Source organism: Acanthochromis polyacanthus, chromosome 15 (assembly GCF_021347895.1).
Source record: "Acanthochromis polyacanthus isolate Apoly-LR-REF ecotype Palm Island chromosome 15, KAUST_Apoly_ChrSc, whole genome shotgun sequence".
Lineage (NCBI taxonomy): Eukaryota > Metazoa > Chordata > Actinopteri > Pomacentridae > Acanthochromis > Acanthochromis polyacanthus.
Genome location: NC_067127.1, coordinates 14749814 through 14770749, shown reverse-complemented (window position 1 = coordinate 14770749; position 20936 = coordinate 14749814). Strand labels below are relative to the sequence as shown.

The 20936-nt window shown below is 41.5% G+C and overlaps 1 protein-coding gene across 1 annotated transcript in view; it reads right to left on the bottom strand.

Moving 5' to 3' along the window:
* itga9 (integrin, alpha 9) overlaps positions 1 to 20936 on the bottom strand; it is a 55748-nt gene that overhangs the window by 29798 nt on the left and 5014 nt on the right. The window contains exons 4-15 of the mRNA XM_022192334.2: positions 20660 to 20783; positions 18960 to 19027; positions 15869 to 15998; positions 15695 to 15780; positions 15545 to 15607; positions 14955 to 15092; positions 14458 to 14563; positions 11799 to 11893; positions 10237 to 10327; positions 9859 to 9904; positions 9606 to 9760; positions 6935 to 7095 (exon numbers count right to left, since the gene is read on the bottom strand). Coding sequence (XP_022048026.1) covers positions 6935 to 7095; positions 9606 to 9760; positions 9859 to 9904; positions 10237 to 10327; positions 11799 to 11893; positions 14458 to 14563; positions 14955 to 15092; positions 15545 to 15607; positions 15695 to 15780; positions 15869 to 15998; positions 18960 to 19027; positions 20660 to 20783 — 1263 coding nt within the window. The remainder of the gene's footprint in view (positions 1 to 6934; positions 7096 to 9605; positions 9761 to 9858; positions 9905 to 10236; positions 10328 to 11798; positions 11894 to 14457; positions 14564 to 14954; positions 15093 to 15544; positions 15608 to 15694; positions 15781 to 15868; positions 15999 to 18959; positions 19028 to 20659; positions 20784 to 20936) is intronic.

The following is a 20936-nucleotide window of genomic DNA, read 5'->3' as shown; positions in this document are numbered from 1 at the left end:
TGGCTGCCAAAGTCAACAAATCATCAGATCTGCCCAACCTTTGCTCGCTCTTGATATGAGCAACAACCACGGCTTTACTATGGCAACAACACAGAGCGACTCTAACGAGCAGCCATACCAAAAATAATACCTCGCTTACATCTTGCATACACATGCATGAGAGGAACTGCAGGAGAAATTTGTTTTACTGTAACAAAGAGTGTGTTGGCTGAGCGCTCCCCAAACAGCCCTACAGAAGAAACTGTCTTAATGTTCATGCTGGCACGACCATGTAGGGAAATCCTGACGAAAATGTTACCCTGAGCTAAAATTAACTGGAGTAGCTCTTCTTTAGTATCCGGTAAACGCTATTAACACTAGCACTTGCACCCAAAGCGTCCAGCCGAGTTTATTTATGACAGCATCTATGACGTTTCCACTTGATTTACTATGTCACTGCATTGCTATAGAATTATTTTTAAATTCTATTTTTAATAAATAGCAGCTTGACTTGCTGCCATGTGGAGCAGCTGGAGTTGATTAACTTCCTGCTATATACTTTCATTGTATCAGCTCTCTTGGCTTGAGGTAAATGAACTCGGGGGGGGGGGGGGGGGGGGGGGGGGACACAGCATCGAGGGAACTGCACATTTCTGTAGAACTTTAAAAAGGGCAAACAAAGCCGGCAGTGTAGCTCTGGGTTTCCACGTGTCAGACAGGGCCAAGGCCCTGGGACTTTGTCTTTCTGGAGCCTGTTTGGGACGCAGCGACAGGAACTCCTGCTTTACTTTACTCTCCTGGGCTTCCTGTTTGTCTGTGGAGAGCAGACTTGGGTCAAACAGTAAGCGTAGATGATTTCCCACATTTGTTTTGACTTACTTTGAGGAGCAGGTTAGCTGATTTCAAAGCAGAAAACAGGTCAAATACAATCAGGTAACCTGTCAATCATGAAAAAGTTTAGCAAACCCTCTGTCAGCTACTTTACTTTGATTGTCCAGGTCCTCTGGGAGGCATAATCACATCCTGTGAGCCACACCTTAACATCCAGGATTAGATACAGTCCAGTGACGCATCTTTCTTTTAAGGAGGTGGTCACTGTCAGTAATGGATTTCTGGTGTGTTATCAAGTTTTCAATCTAATAAAACTCCTTATTGAAATCCCCGGTGACCTGAGCTGCACCTAACTATGCATATTTTGAAACTTTGATTGATTGATATTGATATCTGCATCATCACCGGATAGTCGACTGATAAAGGCTTTAAAATTAAACATCTGCACTGGGCTAAATTGAAATTTTCTAGGCAGATAACACCTGTCAGGCTAAATGCTGATAATCTGATTTGAAAGTGTTTCTTTAAAATTATTGTGGCAGGTTTGACATGTAAGTTGAATTGTTTTTTTTATTTTACCGTTGTATATTTTTTCTGCACCTGTCAGTAACCATCATAAGTGTTGGATGATAATATGTTTATTCCACTACAGGAGAGACCTAATCTTCTCCCCAATTAGTTGGAAAAATAATTGTATATATTGTATTGGCAAATGAGATACAGAATATCAGCATATCAGCTTAAAAATCCAATATAATGCATTTCTACAACTGACAATTATTTTCATTATGGATAACACAACAGCTTATTATCTCAATGAATCAATAAATTGTTTGGCCGAACAAGCTGAAAATCCACACATCCAACAGTATTCTGTTCACCATTTAAAACATAGTTTCTTTGTTTTTGAAATGTTCACATGTTAAAAGTCGCTCCTTGCGAATTTCTTTATTTAATTTTTTGGCATTTTTCATAGTAATGATTTAAGAAATTTGTAATTTTGTTATGGGTTAACAACATAACAACAAATTAACTACTCAAGCTCTTACTCTTGACAATTTTGCCAATGTCCAGCATCAGACTTCAGTCATTTGAGAATACAGGCAGCATGTTTGCTTTGTAACAACACATAGCATTTCAATTACTATATTTGTCCACTAAATTTGATTCCAACAAGCAGACCAGCTGGTTGGTTAAAACATTACCTCCTTTCGATTAGATTCACAGAGATAATGATTCGCATAACCTGGTTCTCTCTGTAGCTTCACAGACCATCATCAGTCCATCTACAAGGCCTGAGGAGCTCATGCATAGCATTGCTCAAATTTAATATATCAGTGTGGTCAAGATTTCCATTCAGTAATACGAGACCTGACAGACTGCAGCGCGTTTAGCTTTGGCAGATAGATAATCATCCTGAAGATGCCACAATAACAGCAGCAGCCATCAGAGTAAAGTTTAATGGGCCTGTAAATACTCCAGTGGTGCCATGCAAACGTTAGCAGGACATGAGATATAGGGCGCAGAGTAATATAGGCCAGGGGAAAGGAGAGCGGGTGGAGCGGGGGGGATACTTTACAAGCTAAATTAAACAGACAACTGTTACAGGCATGGCTTTAGCAGCCTATTTTAGCTCCTCCTTGGAGACTGTGATGCATCTCCAGCGCTACACAAAACCACTCATGACCACAAATGGAGCTGGCTTTTGGCACGCTTTCAAGGCTCACGTGCGCTCCGCGGGAATGGGGCTGCACAGGCCAAAACACATATGATGATGGATAAATTGCCAAAGATGTAAGCAGAGAAGAAGTACAGAACATCAAACAAAGGAAAACTTCAAATATATTGACTAAGGCAGCCAATAAATCAAAGCCAAGTGAGTGGAGTTACTCTCCAACCAAACAGTCGGTGACTAATGATTATAGACGTACATAGACATACTGTATATCACCATGTAATGTTGACATCTGTTGTTGCACTCAAATCTGTGGGCACTCATGACCTCCACTCAGCATAGAACATGCATACATGGATAAACAAAGAACAGAACAGGATGTGAATACTTCTCTGACTGAATTTTTATTTTTTTTGCTTGTTTTATTTTGTCTTACCATGCGTGTGTTGCTCTATTAATGGCGATATCAGTCAGTCTATCCACCACATTTGTCCAGATAGAGATTTCATAATGATTCATAAAAGCTATTATCTTTTCAAAGAATTTTACTTTGTTTAATACTGTGGTTTATGACAAAACACCTCACAAAATTAATGACGTTCACATCAACTTTGGATGCTTTCTGTGTGGTGCTAGTTGTTACATTTTAGCATGCCAACACTGCTAATTAAGATAGTAAATATCTGCTAAAAACCTGCATATTGGCATTGTTAGCATTCTCATGTTTACATTCAGCACAAAGAAAGTGAAGTAAAGTAAATTTACTCAAACACATCATGCATCAACTTTTTTGCTCTTTGATACAAAAATAAAACTCCAACAGATCTAATTTTCCAGAAGAAGAAGTCTCTCTGATGGATTTAAGGGTTCTTGGATGCAGTTTCTTAAAAGCTGTTTTTTGCAAGACGCAGAATTTGTTGACATGCAGGATCCACGTGTGCACAGGAAAATCAGTGAGGAACAGGAAAGAAGCACTAAAAATGAAGGTTTGGTTTCAAAAAGAAATGCAACGTCAGCTGTACGGACATATTTTGGCGACAGAAAGGATGACCAGAAACAGGTACTCTGTCGGCAGTGTCTTGCAATTTTTGCCACCACACCAGGCAGCAAGACTAATTTGTCTGATCATTTAAATCAGCACCACAAAGCTCTGCATGATGAGTATTAAACTAGTTCTGAATGTCAGCCAAAGCCATAAAACCATTTTGGATGCTTTTTCCAGTGCTACACCAAGTGAGAAAGCCCAAATTCCAGTATTTTTTAAAAATTTTTTGATGCAGATAGTCTATTACAAAATTACTCCAAACATTGTAAAATGATCCATTCTTTCCAAATAGAGTTTTTCAAGTTATCTAGTGAAAATTGCAGTTTTTTTTCACATCTCACAGCAACAAAATACTGCAAGGTCTGTACTTTACACAGACAATATGGTTGTAAAATCTTAGTCCATTGTGAATCTTTAACTTGTCAATCCCCCAACTGTTTGCTCCTTATCATATCCATCTAACATAAGACAAGTGGTGTGTAGAAATAAAGTATGTCTGCATATTAAAAGTCAGTTACCTGCCTGAAAAATATTTGCGTTGTTCCTTATTATAAAGGATGTTTGCTGAGGCGTCCATCTGCACGTGAATAGCACTACAAGCATTTAAGCTATTTTAATAAATGCATTCTGTTTGGCACGATAAGCAGAGAGTCTGTTCTATAAAACTATGAGATGCCAACTGTACAAAATCACTTACTAGAACACATCAAACTGAAGAATTCCTGCCTCAAGTTATTGGTTCTCTTGTTAAATGAGTCATTTCCATCTCAAGCACAGCATCGCCGGTCATCTGAACTTCCAATCATTCATCAGTCATCACGACTCCTTTCCCTCCCTAAATGTGAGGTACAGCTCGAGTGAAAGCCGGCGAGAAGTTTATTTAGCTAAAAATAACCAAACAAAGACCATCTGGAGGGCTGGTATGCTGTACGTCGGTGCCAAAGAAAACATGTATAAAATGATCAACATGAAAGACTTGCATAATTTCAGAAGGAATTACTCTCCAAAAAGTTGCACACTGAACTATTAGCTTCTGTACTGCGTGCTCTCTGAATAACTCCTGTTATGCTCTTGTGTTCCCAGCAGCTCCATGATTTACTGAGTGGCAGCTCCAGCTTTTTGCTCGACTTCAGATGGGGGAAAATTGAGCGTGTCTGCTGCCTGCGTAGAACGGTGACAACTCTGACAGAGTATCATTAAGTTTGGCTGTAAAATGAGGTCCTTTAAGAGAGTTTCATGTACAACGACAACAAATGGGGTCGACAGATGGTCAGAGGAGTTTCCAAACGTGAGAGAGGCTCAGAATAGCTCGTGGCCTGCTTCCACCGGCCCTCCTGCGTCAGGGCTCAAGCAATCAACCCTGACGTGAGGCTTTTCCATCAGCAGCGCCAACATGCAGCTTCAGTTGACACAACAGCAGCCAGGCACCCTGCTGTGACGCCGGTCTTGGTCTTACTGTATGTTTTAGCCAAGAGAGAGGAGGGTGGAGCGAGGGTGCACAATCCCCCCCACCCTCACCCTTGAGGATGCAGCCGGGCAAACCAGCTGGTTTCCATTAGCATACCTCTTCGGGGGAATGGCTCATGTGGGCAGACACATGAGGAAGATGAACGATGCGATTGGTCAAGCAGACTAGACCCTCTCGCCTAGCGGAGCCAGATCACCTCTGATTATGGTGATTCTTCAGCTCTTCTCGGAACTTTAGGACAAACACGCTCCATAATGACAATTACTTACGGCAGACAGTTTTCTGTATCTGAGGTCGCAATCTTGGGTCACTTTACTCCTCGTGCATATTTAAGGTCATTCAGCTTGTAAACAGTCTCGTAAGGCTGTAATTTGGGCACCACACCTTTATAGTCCTGTGTGGCTTTTTGGTTTTTGCTAACTCTCAGAATTTCCATTCTGGTTTTTGCTGTTGAACAGGTGGAATCTGGTACAGACACTGAAGAAGTCACGCAAAAAAAAAACATTTATCATCTCCAAACTTGAAGGGAATGGTTCGACATTCTCGGAGGATACCCTTATTTGCACTTTTTTCTCAACAGTTACGAGATCAATATCACTCTGTCTACAAGACCTAGAGCCAGAAACCTTTAACATAAACACTGAAGGGGATCAAACAGCAACAGTACCTTTGTCCTATCTGAAGGTCATAAAATCCACCTATCTGCACCCCTAAAGATCGTTACGGCGATTTTCAGACCAACATCAAAGTGTCATTTCATCCGGCAACTTTAGTGCCTGAACTAACCAATGGAGCAGCAATATAACGCTTATCCTGGCCTGATAGATGGCACTTAAAGTACAAGTGTGTTTATCTCCCGGCCAGAGAGATGCCACAGATTCATGGCAGCTACGACTGAATGATAATTCACTCGCCCACCCACAAACCTAAAGATGTTTGGTTGAAGTGCTGAAATGTCCCTGGGCGGTAACTACTTTACATGAGTTACCCTCCTCTTACTGGTACTTGTGTTTCAACTTGGATGGAGAGAAGTGAGCATTAAGTTTGAAATAGTAGATTCGTCCCACGTGCAAAACTGTCCGGGTTTATCAAGGAGCCTGGATAAACACACGGGTGACTTCCCTGAATAAACCTCGATAACTGAGACAGGCGTGTCGTGTTGAATGAAGCAGCTCGCAACTACAATTCTTCCTTGTGCTATGCGCTCATTATAGTCTGAATAGTTGAAGGAAGAGAGGCAGGCGCGGCAATGACAGCCCCCTCCTCGGCTGGCAGCTCTGCCTCCCACAGTGAAAGCGCCTGGAGAGCACCGTTAAGAATGCCAGTGAAATTTACAGGACTGCAGAGGGCCTCCGTATGAGAGGAGGTGAAACATGGATGGTGCCCTCAGGACGAAGACCCTCTCTGTGGCTAAATTCACAGAGGAGCACAATAGAGGGACTATGCGATGACAAAGGAGAGTCTGTTTCCTGTTTCTGTCAGTTTCTGCAGACACACTTGAGCAGTATGGTTTCAGGAACCATCAAGGCCCTGACTGTTACCTTTAACCTGAACCCAGCAGGGCAACACAAATAGCTTCCCAGCAGATGCCTGTTGATCTGCAGCCATTCAGCTACAACAGCCAATTCTTTTACCCCTACGAGTTACGAGATCATCCTTACTTTATCTTGACATTTTAATTATTGCACTTGTTTTTGATCTGTCTAAACATTTTAGCTGGAAATGTCTGGCCTTTAAAGCTTAAACCAAAAAAATAAAAGCTCTGTAAATAAATAAGAAGAAACCACATAAGCAAATAAGTCATATCACAAATCAACACTGCAGGGGGAGAGTGTCATGGGAAAGCAACAGAGGGATCAGCTGAGGACACGAGGAACACATGGACAACCCAACACAAACACAGCCAGCAGCGGTCAGCCGCACAGTTCAAACTTACCTTAACGTAGGCAGTGTAGCGCTGGCACTGCTCTCTGTTGATGTCCAGGCTGAGCTGCTGGCTCATCTGGCTGACCTGAGATCCGCCCTGGGCAAAGTAAATCCGGGAAGGCTGGCTCTTTTCTCGCTTATCCACATCAGCAGTCAAGTTGTACAGCAACTCTGAGAAGAGACACAAACACTGTTACACATAATATCAAGTGACAGTGGTGGCTCTCTGTTCTTGAGAAACACTTGGAGTATGCAGGTTTGGTTTTCTGGTAATTGCCATTAAAGCATGGAACAAATAAATTATCGCTCGTTACAGTCAAATTAACATGAGGGGAGATGGGAACATTTTTTTGGTCACATCATTGGATATTACTTCAACTTGACGAGGACTCTGTGTTCAATGCTGTGCGATAAAAACAAACATAAGTAGATCTTGTGCAATTTAGGTTTGCTGCTGTGATGGACACTGACCTATCAACAGTCATGACTTTCATTCAGACACTAGACAGAGAATTGAGAATTTAAGGAACTTTTTATCCAAAAGCCAGACAAAGATGTGAAGAAGGGATAAACAGTAAAAGATTTTTCATTAATTCTGATCACGCCGGATTGTCTACTGGCAAACTTTGCCTAAGCATAAAAACAGGCTTTTGTGTTGGAATTTCTGTTGCTTAAAGTGAACTGACAAAATGATTAACAAAAAAAACAGATGGATTTTCCAGTTGGAGGGGCAGTACAAGTATTACTATGAAAGAAAGCACTGTTATAACAACACTCGGCTTTAGTGACGTCGAGACAGAACAACATCAGATCTGTTTTGAATTCAGAAATCATAAGCATCAAGTCAAACATTACTAATGTTTCCGTTTCGTTTGGCCATTTCAGATCTATTCCTCTGAATGAATCAGCCTCATTCTGTAGTAATTTCTCCAAGAGGGTGTCATACTGGTAAAACAGTGGGAGGGGTGGTAAACACACCCTAGTCGGACCAAAGCCTACTGTTTCCGCCGTCCAACTGAGCGAACGCCATGAGCTCAATCCAGAGGAGGCACAGGAAGGCTTCATTATGGGAGTCACCAAACACATGGTGCCGCACTTTCCATGGTGTTCGCCAGACGGCTAAACAGAGAGGCTTTATTCCTGCGAGCCAGGGCATAGTCATTATGTAACAACAGGGCTCCTGCTTCCCTGGGGGGCTGCGAGTGACCACACCCAAACACTGGAGCAGCACGCCACCTCGGCCCTAACAACACCAAACAGCTGCACCCCTCAGTGAGAAGTTAGCAGAGGCTGAAGGGTAAACCATCGGCCAGACTGACAGTCAGCCATGGGCCAAAGGCTGCGGTAAGTCAGCTCGATCATGTTTACAAGTTTTCCATATTTAATTGACCACTAGAAGTTGAAGGAGTATGAATTTCACTTTCTCACAACACAACAAGACCAGAATGTATCTGCGGGGGTTTGACAGGGTTGGTGATCAACACCAACGACACATACCTACGAGATTTATAGCTTTTCAGATGCACTTTCGGTGACATCAAGAAATGCTAGTTTCCAAGAAATAGTAATCTCCTTTTAAGACCATAACTTGTTGTTAGCTGATTGTATGAAGCTCTCGTTGTAGACGTGCTGTATTTGTTCCACTTTGGAGAGCGCGAGGCCCCCAAGCCTTCATTCTTCATGCTAAGCTAAGCTTATCACCTCCTGGCTCTAGCGTCAAGCTTCATCCACAGACATGAGAATGCTATTTATCTTCTCTGAAATTCATGGCCAGAGAGAAAAGACGCATATTTATGTCAAACAATTATTATAAATGAATAAAACAATCAATTGTGTATTTTATATCAAGATATATTTCTTCATTCTCTCCTGTACTTAATGGTTGGTTTATTTTCCAGAAACCCAAAACCTACTGGAAGGTTTGAAAAACATGTTATCTTTACAAAATTCTCAAAATTACACAATTTTTCAGAGCAGGAAACTGGGAAAAAAAATGAAAAACAGTTGCTGGATATTTAACTTTCTGACAGTTCTAGGACTATCCAAGTGAAATTTCATGTCAATCAGTGCATTTTATGAGTTTTCTAAAAAGAATTTTGCCAAATATAAAGCCAATACAGACAAGCCCTTGGATATTGCAGAGAATTTTGTAAGAAACAAAGAATTCTGCACCCCACAGTGCAACTAAGACACCATGACTGACATAGCTGAGACCAAGTCTCACATGGCAAAAATTAAGAGATGTTTGCACAGACCAGACAGGCTAGAAGTACAAAATAAAAATGTAAATAGTAAAATATAGCATATTCTACCACATGGATATCTCTTTCTCCCAACATTCCCAACAGACCAAATCTGTGGGCACTTCGTAAAATTCTTGTACATGCTCATTCCAACTTTTCTCCAATCTATGAAATTTAAGTTTGTGTTTTCTTGTTAATCATTTATTGCATATTACTTTCTCTTGAGTTCTCTCTACTTCAAGCCACAGTTGTACTTTTTCCAAAGAGGTACATGATTTCCCTTTGCAGTGAAAAATGAGCTCACAGTGAGTAAAATTTTGACATAAGCAAAAAAAAAATGCCCCGGGACCACTTTAGTTTCAGAATGTTAAATCATGGAGACAGAGGGGTGAGAGTTGTGGAATCTGTATCATATCGGTCACAGGTTTCACTCATCACCTATTTGTCCAGGCAGCTGTCGACCTCGGAAACGCATGCAGACGGTGACGTTGAAGCAGTTCAGGTTCTGGTGGCCCTCATGGCACTGAGGCACGGAGATGTTGATGGAGACGGGAAGAAAGATGGAGATATCCACTGTAATAACAGGCCGGGACCTGAACAGGAACACAAGTGTGGGAGAGACTGAGCATTAAAACGACTCCAAAGTAGAAACACATGCTGCTTTGCAATGGAGAATCATCCCACTACTCACCTCAGCAGCACCACACTATCCGCCATAAAAGCTCCAATGGTGATATCTGCAACAAAAACACCATTGTTTTGGAAATCCATAAAGATAGGATATTAATGCAACATCTGCTGACGGCACTTTTTACACCTGCAAATCCAAGACAATGCACAGAGGTCTTAAAACTGTCATGCTGGCTCAGTCTGACTGTCAGCTGTGGAATGCAGTAAACAAGATGCCTCAATCACGAGGCTGAAACTCTGCTATTGCCTAAGAATAAGATCCAAAAAACCATGAGGGTGAAAAACCCAAATATTTATCAAGTGTTTTTACTTCCTTTTATTTTTATTTTCTTGGTTCGGAAAGTCTTCCCAGGCGTCAGCTAGTCACGTGTGATCATACCTGTGTATCCGTTGCCATCCATGTCCACCATGCCAGAGATGGACTGGCCAAACATCTGCAGACCAGGGTTTACACTGCGTCCAGACAGTTTCTGGAACAGATGATACCAGCCTTTGAATAACACGTGTGAGCCAACACGGAAAAAAAGTCAGTACAGTGTGTGATTTGTTTTTGCCCTGCGTTTGTCTTTAATAGACGGATGATCAAATTAAGGGGCAGTCGGGGTCAGTGCAGACATATCTGTGAGGACAACAGGACAGGGATGAGCAAGTACTTCAATATGTACATGAAGAAAGTTGGAAAAAATAAGAGCGACGGTAAGTTATGAACACTGACGTAAGCAGATGATGTCAATACTTTTACTGCCAAATTTGTAGTTTTGTTCCATGCGAGCTGCAGTTTACAGAACTGTTGTTCGAACAGTCACTCAAAATTTACTTGCATACCTGTCATAGAGCTTAGTGTAATTCAAAGTGCTTTACAAATGACTGACAAGGCAATATCTAGGAAATAAACTTGATAAAAGTAAAGACAAATAATAAAAACTGGACTCTAAACTTGACAAAATAAAATAAATATGGATTACAATGTAACAACATATGAATAAAATGAAGTAAGAAATGTCTGAAAACCATATCAAAAGCCAGAATGGAGAGGTAGGATTTAAGTTTACATTTAAGGATTTCAACACTTGCAGCTGCTCTCAGGCCCTCAGGCAAACTATACCAGCGACTTGGAGCCGAAACGCTAAAAGCTGCCTCTGTTTAACTTTGTTAGGTTTGAGTTTCTTAAGGCAAGTGCTGTAATGGATGGTTTTCTCAAAATACAGAAAGAAATCCCCGAGAACACGCTTTTTTTCCCACATAAGACTGATGACAGAAATGCTACATGAGATTGCATTGAGGCAGTGGAACAGGGGAGAGCCTGAACATGAGATCACTGCTTTGGCTCTGTGTTACAGTGATGGTACCATGAAGTCACCAGCTATGCCAGTAGTCTTCAAAAACCATTCAAATCTTTCTTCCTGAATTTCCTAAACTCTACAAGGAAAAAGCAGTTAGTTGCAGAATGTTTTCAGCCTTTTCAAAGTGGATATTTTACTGTGTGTTTATGTTTTCAGAGTTGTATTTATGGGCCTTGTGCTTTATGTGTGGTGAAGGTATCCATCTAACCAACTGCCCCGATGGGGACAACTAAAGTTGCTTGATTGATTGATTGATCCCAGTGGTAAACATGAACTACCGAGGCTAAAAGTGTGATTATTTTGCTTGAAAATGCTTTGTAGTCTTCTACATTTTTTGATAAAGAAGCCCCAACGAACTTCTTGTACTGTGTTCAAGGCTGCACAGATCTAAAATGTATTCGCAATTCCACTTTACCACCTGTGACTTTACAACACATTACTCAGCTACCTCAGCGGCAACATGCATCTGCACACACTCAAAAGCTGGCCTTCATCAAAATCTGTCACGCATTAATGATGCTATAAAGCAACTAATAAACGTAGAAATGAGAAACAAGCAGATCACATCGGAGTAGGAGACGTTCACATGAGTTCCTACCATGGAGTATTTTCTGGTGATTCCTGCGGCGTCTCCGTGGTAGATGTACACAGCTCCTGCATAGTCATCCTCTTTAGGCGCTCCTATAGCTACATCTGAAGAGAGGAATAAAGCACAAAAAGCACTTCTGTGAAAAGTCGGCACATGAATGAAGGAGTACGTAAGTGAATGAGTGTGTTTGTGAATGCACTGAAAAGCTTCTATTAACCCTCTGTTTACTTTCAGCTGGCCTGTGCCTGGGAAACAAGACTCGTAATAGACAATTAAGTGTTGTTAATGGCTATAAAACTCGTGTGACCTCTGAGAAAGTGGAAACAAGACTATAAAGTGCTGGCGAGAGCCCTGAAACACCCTTGCCTGAGTCCATTTCATCAGAAAGTCCACATATAACCTTCTTTCATAAACCAAAACACTTCCATGCCATGTGGTGCAGCATACCAAAGCAGAATTGGTAAAACAAATTAATTAAGAAGTGTTACACAATAATTATTTCATTATATGGAGATAGAGTTCAAGTCCTTTTGTCAGCGTAGCCACATGCGTATTTCTACAGTAGTACTTTCAAATTAAATGGTAGCAGCTAAGTTGTAAATAATCATGTGTCAGTCAGCGGGTACGTTTGGCTCTTTCCGCAATCCAAGAGTGACGAGTTACAAGATGAGTTATACTCCCCAGCTGCCATCTTTCTCTGCACTCACACATGCTGTGCCAGGCTGCAAGCCTCGAGGCGTATCTCACACGGAGATGAAACCAGGCAGAAGCTTCCAGCCTCGAGTGTGAGATGAACGCCAACTGGAGCCTTCAGAGTCAGGCCGAGCGTTTGCCATGGAAAACAGACAGCATAAATGTATGTCTCGCTGTGTATGTGGATAATTTGGTTTGTGTCTGGATGACTCTGTGCGCACAAGGATAAAAGAGGGCAATATTTTCTGCAGAACCCGTACACCACAGGGTAATCGCTTGCAACAGAATGTCTGTGAAGAGTTTTTTTTGCACCTACTGAGCATCTCAAAACATCGTTTGCTTGTGGGCTGAGGGATATAAAGTGTGTGACTTTATTATTCACCAGATGACAGAAGAAACGGCTTAGTTTCATGAATCCAGAAACAATGCCGCTCTAATTGCTCTGAATGCCGTCGCCGAGTGGTCGCCATTCTTTGGATTGCAGATTCATAGACCACTGGAGGGCCATTAAAAACATGCACACCAGCCCCAGTTCTGTTCTGACCTCTCTCTGGTGGTGAATGGGAGGTCACATACTAGTATAGCGGTGACAAGACCTTGTCCCATTTTAACCTCTCTGGTTGTATTTTTGGAATATTGTTTGAACTCCTTTTGTGGTCCCTGACTAAACCCCTGAAACTTAATTTAACTGTATCAGAGTTATATATTTAAAAGTTTCTTCCATGAAAAAAAATCCTTCCTGCCTTCAAATGTCTTATATTTACTGCTGTACTGTTGTTTTCAGTTATATAGTCTTCAAACTCTAGTCAAACACTGTAAAACTTCTCTACGCTATACAAAGGAAAGTTAGAATATTGTAGCAATTTCATGTTTTTGAGACTGTCATTGGTACACTACAGTTTCAAGGTAGAAACGCTCAAGACTGACTGCTTATTTTGCTCCTAATATACCTTCTACCTTTTATAAAACACCATATGGATATGTCAACAAGGTTAAAAAAATATTCATTTTCACAACAGGCTCTCTTTAAGTATCAAAAAGGTAAAACTATCCAAAATTTAACAAAACAAAGTCAGGAAAAAAGAAAAATATGTCTCATATTTTGATCATGGGCTGCACAGTGCAGTAGTGGTTAGCACTTTCGCCTTGCAGCAAGAAGATCCCTGGTTCGAGTCCCGGCCTGAGCCCAGGATCTTTCTGCATGGAGTTTGCATGTCCTCCTTGTGCATGCGTGGGTTTTCTCCGGGTACTCCGGCTTCCTCCCACAGTCCAAACATATGCTGAGGTTAATTGGTTACTCTAAATTGCCCATAGGTGTGAATGTGAGTGTGATTGTGTGTCTGTATATGTAGCCCTGCGAAAGACTGGCGACCTGTCCAGGGTGTCCCCTGCCTTCGCCCGAGTCAGCTGGGATAGGCTCCAGCACCCCCCGCGACCCTAATGAGGATAAAGCGGTGTATAGAGAATGGATGGATGGATGTTTTGATCATTCTGTTCTACCCCAGTAATCATGTCATGACTCTTGAAGAAATTGGAAACCACTACTTCAAACACTTCTATTTCACCGTCTAGTTATGTATAATGAAAACATAATGGCATAATGTGTGAAAATGCTTATGCCTGGATGATTCCTGTATCAGAACTTCTGAACTCTGTATTTTTCTTACAAATGAGCATACTTTACATGCCGATGAAGACCATGTGATACAGTTTCGACAACACTGTGCCTTCATCAGAGTCAAAGTATTCGACATAGCAGTGTCGAAACGTTCGTCTGTTTTGCACAATTAAAAGCTGTGAATAAATCACTGTACGCCAAGTGTTCTCAAAATATGCTGTCCTGGAGCTGAGAAACACCTGATTTAGCTGCATTTTGCTTGAAAACATGCAGAGAACCCTGCTTTTAATAGTTAAAAGTGTATTTATGATGTGAAGCTGATAGTTCATAATGATAATATAATGTTGCTTTTCTGACCTTGATAACCGTCGTCATCTATGTCTCCAATTGCAGCAATCGACTCCCCGAAGTGCGCATTGAAAGCATTATCACCAGTCAACACAGCGTCTTCTTCCATCACACCCTGAAAACAGAATCAGGCAAGAGAACAGTTTATATAAAGAGCTGGCATAAGAAAAGAGAAATGGCCTGCAGTAAACTGCTGCAGCGTTGGCCTCAGCTGTACATAGCTGCCTTTGATCCAAACGATTTAACAAACACACAGTCACCTTTGCGGCAATAGGTCTTCGATATAAAATGTCCAAACAGAAGCTCTACTTTTAAATAATCTCACTGCTAAATCACACAGCGCTCCATTGTTTTATTCTGGTAACATGATAATAAACATGGTCTGAAATAACTCACTCTAGATATGTACATCAGCGCAGATGAAAGGAGCGAATGGACATACTGTAGTAAAATAAGTCTGCAAGTTATGGTATCGTGTTCCCACTGAGCCCACAGCTCCCACTCACGTTGCCCTTGCTGAGGTACACAGTCACCTGGCCCTCATCCCGGAGCTGGCTGTGCATGGGTGCCCCCACCAGCAGATCCGACAGGCCGTCCTGGTTCAGATCAACTGCACACAATGAGGAGCCAAAGTAAGAGCCCATCTGGAACCAAGTCGAGCCACAGAGCAACGGGTCAGAACACAGACACATCTTCACTTCATACAATTAACACAGGTTTATTTGTGCTTTTTAATAGCTCTGCCAATATTAAGAATATTTACACAATTTATATCAAGTTACCCTGACTGTTCTGTATTTAGTCTGAATGAAAAGCATGAACTGTTTCCCTGGCTTTGGACTCTAGTGTTCTTTCTTTAAATCGCTGTTGCTTTCTTAACATCGAACACAGACATAAACAACGCAGTTCAGACAACAAAGCAATTAGAGCAGTGCGTCTGCAATGTTTCTCAAGAGTCGACTGCGTGATTCCAAAGGCAGATTAGGTTAAACAAATATTTTTGTATGGTTTCCTGATGAAAGAAATGCAAAAATCTGTGCCGTATATTAATGCAAAACAGGACTGCTGGAGACCAAAGCCACATCTGAGCTCTTACCATTTTCCCTGAGGCTTGAAAACTCTTCACCAAAGACGCACCATCAATTTTGAAAATGTAAACCTGCGCAGGAGAAAAATAAAGTCACTGTAGCAAGCAAATACAAATCAGTTCAACAGCTGGAAGCAAGACAAAAGATAAAGTCCCTACTTTTCCACTGCCGCTGTGCTGAGGCGCCCCTGCAGCTATGTCTATTACATTAGGAGAGGAGAAGTGTCCAGCAGTCACAGCGTAGCCTGGAGACACACAGTAATCAGTTTCAGCTCCTCCACACCGACACATTTCAAATTCAATACAACAGCATTCTCATTAACCGCCTCTCACCAAGGTAGCTGTATCTGTGGGAGTCGACATCGTCTTTGTTGGGGCTGTAGAAGGTGTCAGAGGTCAGGTTGTACACCTTGATCGTCCCCGTCCAGTAGTATGACCCCGGTGCACCCATCACCACCAGCTCCTGGAAAGAAAACATTCATTCTGTCACTCACCTACTGTCTGCACTGCAATAGGCTGCAGCAGAGGAAAAAAGGAAAAACGCTGGCGGGTGAACGTCTGGTTAACCAGCAGCCGCAGACTGGTTTGTGCTATCTGCTCTTAAACACACATCCAGATGGCACGCTCACTGAAGCAGCTGTCTTTGATGTGATGGCGAATTCAGAGCTCGAGCAAAACTGAGAGCTGTAAAATTGTTGAGTTGTTCATGGATCTTTGTGGCGCATACAAGAACGGGACAGTTAAAGCTGCACATACCCCTGAAATGGTGCTGTAACCTTGATCATCGGCAACACTGGAGGATGTCTGGGAGATCTCTTCCTCCATAGGAACAAACCAATCAGCACAGTAAGGACCTGACTCAGCAGCATGCATCCCCTGTGCTGTGGTGTCAAACATCTGGGCACCACCAGGCACATTGACCAAGGTTCAGACAAGGATAAAGGTTTAACAGTTGGACCTCGTTTCTTTAAATTCCTCACATTCTGTCAAGAGGGGCCGTCTAAATGCTTTAACAGATCCACTCTGACGTCCTCGATCGGTGGAAAGAAGTGGGTTTTTATGAAGCCTCTTCGCTTTCAAAACAGTGGGTTCATTGTGGAATCCAACACATTCAGAATCTTTTCTTTTCCGGGAGCCAAACGTCTCCTCGTCAGTGTTGTTTACAGCTTTCACATGATGTGGATGAGAACATCTCACAGCTCTTCACCTGAGGAGGTCGTTGCAGTTTATGTTGTGTGGTTTGGGGTTTAAAATAATGAAAAGATTGCTGATGTCAAACTCTGCTGTGTGAGCCTGAGTGATCATAGCAGCTCTTTGACACACATCAAGGCATACGTAGTAAAATACTCAGCAACATTGTGTGAATTTTAGTATCAGCAAAAAGGAAAACCACTACAAAAAGCCATGTGTGATACTTGTACGTGCTGTAAAAATGTGCTTTTTAGTCTGTTGAGCACGTGTCTTTGCAAATGTGGATGAGTGAATGTAGAGTGTGGTGCAGCAACTAACAGTTATTTCCTTCTTCAGTTCATCCACTGATTGTTTTCTCAATTCATCATTTGGTTTGTTACATGTGAGAAAATAGTGCATATTGTAAATCAGGGTTTCCCATAGTCCAAGTTGACATCTTTAAATGTCTGCTATTATATTTCAAACAGTCTGAACAACAACAGATTTTCAGTTTATAGAATGACATAAAACAGAGAAAACCTCAAATTCTTCCAACTGGTGAACCAAAGAATGAGTGGAGCTTAAAGGTGTAGTATGCAGTTCTAATCCAACACACTTTTTGTACATAAAAATCCTGTGTTTATGTACAAATGGGAAAAGCATGAAGTGGCTTGGTCTAATCCATGCAGCACAGTTCCAGGTTCCTGTGTCACATCGAGAAAAGTTTTGTTATCGGCCCGAGCAAGCATCTTGGTCATCAGCCAGAAACAGCTATATGACATACATGGGACCGAACTTGGTTGATCAGCATCATTTTGACTGAAAACTACATAAAACATAGAAATAAGTAGAAATCAGTCCAGAGGCTGTTTTGGTCAACCAAAAAAATGAGGAATTTCTAATATTTAAAATAATGTTTCAATCTGTTTAACATGGGCAATAAAAAAAGCAATGAATACATGTAAACTGCTTCACATTCACATAGTTTAGAACAGCTGCTGATGAAATTTACATTGACTAAACATCAATTAGCTGTCTGTAGTGTTTGTTGAGTTGCTTCAGATTAGCTCCAGAGTAACTAAAAAGGTCAAATAATAATGTCTTCAAAAGTAAAATAAAATAAAAATGAGAAAATGTCTCTACTCTTGTCCCCAGTGAGAATGGCTCCACCCTGACAGCACAGCTGTGCTCCCAGGACACATTTTAAGTCACCTACAGTCTGCTGAACATTACTGTATGCCATAAATTGAGTGTAGCTGTAATCTGAGAAAAGAAAAGAACCTCTGCAGGACACAGACCTCACTGCTAACACGAGGAAAGAATTACGTTACTAATGCGCTGAAAACAAAAATGTCTAAACTGTTCAAATTTACATTTTTCAAATGTGAACATATTTTTCAAATGTATTTTTTTTCCTGCCAAGTTTCATTTCTATCAAAATTCATTTACTAGTTAAATCTCTTTGACCTTCCTCTCACCACGTCAGCTCACTGCAGCGGCGTCACCGGCCTGCAGGCAAACATGTTTGTGAGATCAAATGGGTGTTTGTAAGATTCAAGAAGGTACCGTACATTCAAGGCTGATGTCATGTGTGAACATGAAAAAACAGTGGCACATCTAAGCTATAAAGTAAAGGAAACTCATATTTTCTTAAGCGTTTTATCTTGTGGAACCAGACCAGAGTTCAAGTGAGGCCTTTCCTGCAGTATGCCTATGGAAACATAAGCTAACACTTATCAGCAGTTAGTCAGCAGGGCACTGGTGACTTTAATACAAACACTCGCATATATCAGACTGTAGAATTCAGGTTTTCCACATCATTTGACATCATAAACAATCTGAGCGAAAAAAAATCCCTTTGAGCTCATCGTATATAACGTCTGCTAACTATCCTCAGAATACCAGAGTCAAAGTCAACAAAGAGTGAAGGAAAAGAGATTCTTTGAAGCATTAGGCATGTGGTAGTGTTAAAGGTAATCACACTTTCAAGTGAGGAAATGAGTCTTCTGAGAAGGAAAAACAGACAGTAAGGAAGATAATGATGTCTAATAGTTTCTACTATGTGTAAGGTGAGACTGCAGAGGGAGCAAAAGCTTGAAGATGTGATTAAACACTGGAGTTCAAAGAGTGAAACAAAGCTTCAGCAGCCTCCAGACAATAGAATATGGATGACAGCAAGCAGCTATCACTTCGTTAGATTAACAGAAACAGGGGATTACATGTGTTAGGGAGGTGAACAAGCACTGTTACTGACCTCTGTAAAAACTCCCGCAATCCCAGCTTGGCATGAGCCGTGCTCTTCCCCATACTTCTGCTTATAGTCTGCAAGAAAAAACAAACCACAAATTATTTCACTGTGTGCCTGAGCCAGCATTTACTGGAGTTTTTCCTGCATTCCATATGGAGCTAGTCAAAGTCCCAGTCCCATCCAAGAAGAATCTGGGGGCAGAACGCAGACTGAAAGAAGGGGTGCAACACCGCACTCAACAAAAAGACCTCTCACTCGAGGAGCGGGGGGGGCCACGGTGCTCTCAGGTTACAAAAATATTGAGATTGGATCGGCACAAAATGCGCTGTAAATACGGTCCCATGCAAAGTGTGTCTGGCTGCTCCACAACTGTTGGCAACAAGAGTTACCGAAGGAAGTGAAATCCTGACCTGGGGGCACAATTAATGTGTAAAACAGCCTTTGATAAATAGCTCTGAGTCACATATCAAAACACATGAACAGCACATTTGCCGGAGTCACCTTAAAATGTTATACAGCACATTATTTTTCAGACTGAACTCAGCTTTTATTGTTGTAGAGGGTGCACAAAGGAAAACAACCTACAGGACAAATGGATTCGATTTACTACAATCATAACAAAATCTGATTTCTCGACCTCACAAGCAAATCTTTCCCTAAAAGCACCTGATTTCCAGCAATTTGAGCCGAAATTAAGCCAATTTGCTATTATTACACATTCGTAAAAGTGTTTTTTCTTATATTAAATGGTGCAAACGCTCCACTGGACTCATATAGTTGGAGCTGGCTCTGATAAAGTACTTGTGTTGGACTTGAAGAGAAGGGATCACACTTCAAGGCTTAGCTCCTCAGTGCCAGAACCAAATTACAGACACAGCTCTTCACCCTGGTGGCAGAAGCTACACAGATAACGTGGCGTGATAAAATGCAAAATGGAAAAAGATAAACAGACCAAATCAGTGATTCACAACTTTGGGGGTTTGGACCCCTAAAGGGGGTTACCAGATAAACCAGTGGGGTTGTGAGATGATTAAAGAGATAAGACATAAACAAGACTATTAAGCAGCCCCACCGCTTTAAGCTAAATGCCATAATGTCCACACAAATATGTCTCCTACACTAAATTATGTCAGTTTTTTTTTTTACAGAGAAATTACATCATGATCACACTGAGGTCATAAACTGCATCCGTGTGATTTTAACATGTTACAACTTCAAAGGGTTGATTGAACCACTGCACTCAACCAACAAGACCTCTTTCAAAAGCACACTTCTTGATCTTTTCTAGAAGTCATCTGACATGTTTTCTCCTCAGAGCTGAAACTGACCATTATTAATGAAGAAGACCAATAAGTGACATCTGTAACTGATACAAGTTTGGAGCTAAAATGAAAGTCTTAGTGTCAAAAATTAGAATAACACAAATTGTAACAGAAAAAATTGAACTTTTCAGCATTTCTCCATCAGTGTTGGTCTCTTGCGACTACAGCTCTCTAAGTACTTTACTTTATCAGGAATCGATTTTAAACAATAAGGATCCCAATAATTGGGAAAAATGCTGGATGTTCAATCAGACAATCGACCAGGTCAATAGTCGATTAATAGTCTAAACTTTTCTAACATCTATCTCGGCTTAATTTGAGAAGTTAATACGAGATAAAACGAACTAGAATTACATTTATGCTCTGCTTGTGCCTCTACTGTACCTTCATAACAAGGGATGAGCGGCTTCGTCCTGCCCTGAAGCGTTGGAGGTATGATGGAGCAGTACCCATGTGGAAGGATGTGCTCTGAGTCGTAGTACACGTTTTTCCAGCGGTGAGCACAAGCCTGCGAGACGCAAAAACAAATTCAGACGCATGCTCATTCTGTAAACACCGACACTTCAGATGGCAGGAGTCCCCCCCACCCGCTGCCGATCATTTAAGCCCCTTTCCTCACAGGCCTGGAGTCAGTGCGTCTCTGCGGCTGTCAAATGATCGT